The sequence below is a fragment of the Mesitornis unicolor genome, unplaced genomic scaffold (genome assembly GCF_000695765.1).
Source record: "Mesitornis unicolor isolate BGI_N332 unplaced genomic scaffold, ASM69576v1 scaffold40465, whole genome shotgun sequence".
NCBI lineage: Eukaryota > Metazoa > Chordata > Aves > Mesitornithiformes > Mesitornithidae > Mesitornis > Mesitornis unicolor.
The window spans coordinates 4,811-7,523 of record NW_010185550.1 but is presented as its reverse complement, the minus strand read 5'-3'; the positions used below and the strand labels follow the sequence as shown (position 1 = coordinate 7,523).

The following is a 2,713-nucleotide window of genomic DNA, read 5'->3' as shown; positions in this document are numbered from 1 at the left end:
ACTTGCAACAACATGAACCTGCATTCTTTTTTCTTTTCTTTGAATCAACAGGTGAGAAATAGTTGTTGAGATATTTTTCCTCTCCAGTCTGTTAGCCAGATGACTATTGATTTAAAAATGAAGCTGTCTGGCGTGAAAAGCCACACAATTCTGGTATCACTAGCAAAGTTCTAAATTTATAGTTACGCTTCAGTAAAACCTCTTGCTCCAGGCTGCAATCCAGAGATGTACAAGATTATGATAACATGAGACACTGTTAAAATTTGGTAAGTAGAGCACAACCCACCACCTGTGTCCTAACCAATATGCAATTCGGCGTTCAGGATTTACATGTACATTTTTAAGCTAATGAACACCAACGCTGATGCCATCCACGTGAACAGAATCATTATAACCCTAAACTTAGTAAAGACAAAAGCTGGGTCAACAGTTTTGCTCAGTTTCAAGTAGCACCTTTTGTAGGGGGGCACAGGAGGGAAGCAGCAGCTGAGTCAGGGAAGACTCATGTCCTGCATTATCTTTGAACAAGCAAAATCTCAGACCTGTGAAAACCAAGCACATCAGGTAAATTCACTTAGCTGCACATCTTTTCCTGTTGTAGGAATGGGTTAGATGCACATAGCATTCACTGAATGTGTTATAATGTAGAAGATCTGTAGAAACTGCTCAGTATTTAAACTATACATTAAAGAGGGAAAACATGAATATAGAATATCATCCCAATTTTCATAGCTCAGCACTAGACAAGAGGCAATTGGATAGTGTTCTGAAACAACCTGCAGACATTCAGTAAACCCTCTGCCCCATGCTTATCATGTTGCACAGAACAGATCTTTACCAAATTATAAGAGATGAAGTAGAGATTTGTGTTTGGTTTGTTTGGTAAATATATTTTCTCCATTTGTATAAAGACTTCCCCAGAGGCATGATTATAAAACAGACAGAAAATGTCAGGAAATTTTCTTACTAATTATTGCTTTCACTAGATAGCCAATATTTACTACAAGTTAAATATGATGAATAAAATGAATGGATTAGCAATTCTTGATTAAGAAGAGCAATAAAGATATTGTCATGATTTGGGGACAATAAGGGAGAGATTCAGCAAGCAGAGTGGTCACGATTGGAAATTTTATTAAACTACAGTAAACTTCTCCCTGAAAAGATCAGTGCACCAGTTGAGCTTTAGTCAGCCACATCATCATGTAAATTGCTTTCAAGATAAGCCAGTTCATAAATTCTCTCTGCCGAGCTACGTTACTTCAGAAAAGTCCTCCTACAGACAGAAACATGGCGTTTAATGGTACTTGGAAAATAGACAGAAATGAAAACTACGAAAAGTTCATGGAGGCAATGGGTAAGTCTCACTTTTCCTTGTACAAGATTAATACCACTATGGCTGAATACAACCTGGAGCTGCCTGTGAGCTGCCGTCTGGCTTGCCTGTCCTTTTGCTGTTTGCTGCTCTGCCCTTCCACAGTGCACTGCCTTTATTTTCACAAGGTTCTACAGCGGGTGGGGAAAGATGCTGAGAAATGTTCTGATTTTAATTATATTATGTTAAGCAACTTAACTAATTCCAGCAGATTTATTTCAGCAGTGAAATAATCTCTAAGTCTGCATTTGAGGAAAAATCACAGAGCAGCTGTATGATAAGCTTTAAGCAGAATTACATAGCAGGAATATTCTTTTGATAACATGAAACTAGCTTAAAAATTACACAGAGAGGAAATCACCATTCTTCAGTTTTATAGAAACATAAGATTGAAGTATTTAAGTTTGTACAAACTGTGTGTAATATGGATATCAACATAACTATGCCAGTGGGATAGTGATTGGTATTATATCTGACTGGTGAATATGTCCTGAGTAAAAATTGAAGAATAAAAATTCAGATCAGAATGCTGGAATAAACTCACTTAACCATATAAAAAAGAGAGAAATATTCTCACTAAAAAAGAGAGAAATATGATGCTCTAGGGTTTGGTTGGTTGTTTTTTTTTCTCATTGATGTTAATGATTTTTCTAGGTGTTAACGTGATGAAAAGAAAGTTAGGAGCCCATGATAATCTGAAGATCACGATTCAACAAGATGGAAACAAATTTACTGTCAAAGAATCAAGCAATTTCCGTAGCATAGATATTGAATTCACTCTGGGAGTCAATTTTGAATACAGTCTGGCTGATGGGACAGAACTTACTGTAAGAGACTTTCAATACAATTATATATTTATTATATTATAAATTTATGAAAAACAGTTTTAAGATAAATTGTCTTTCTAGGTTTTAATTTAATTTTACTTTTATGGTGTGATGGTTCAGGAATGCTTGCAGCTTATATACACAAACACAAGGTATTCTTGAGTGTCAATGGTTCAACATCGTACCGTTAAACTCAGGGCTCCATACAGTGCCCAAAAAGCAGAGTATGTAGCAATTCTCACATGATGAAAGCCAGATGATTGCAATTTTAGTTCTTGTAATACTCAAGTACACCACCTAGACTGTAGAGTGCGTATTTATAAGAAATTACTTTTTCCATATTCGTACAATTATTAAAATAAGGTGCACTGAGTAGTAAAAAACAATAGCTTGACTAATATGCAATAAAATAAACTAGTTTTTTTAATTAAAAATCTCGTTTTTACAGCTTTTCCATCAACGTCCAAAAAAGCATTATTACACAGTTATAATCCCGTCTCACTTTTAAGCA

General features: G+C 35.3%; 1 protein-coding gene across 1 annotated transcript in view; it reads left to right on the top strand.

Moving 5' to 3' along the window:
- Positions 1-1,270: 1,270 nt before the first annotated feature.
- Positions 1,271-2,713, top strand: part of FABP2 (fatty acid binding protein 2, intestinal) — a 2,725-nt gene continuing 1,282 nt past the window's right edge. The window contains exons 1-2 of the mRNA XM_010184876.1: positions 1,271-1,357; positions 2,030-2,202. Coding sequence (XP_010183178.1) covers positions 1,291-1,357; positions 2,030-2,202 — 240 coding nt within the window. The 5' untranslated portion in view covers positions 1,271-1,290. The remainder of the gene's footprint in view (positions 1,358-2,029; positions 2,203-2,713) is intronic.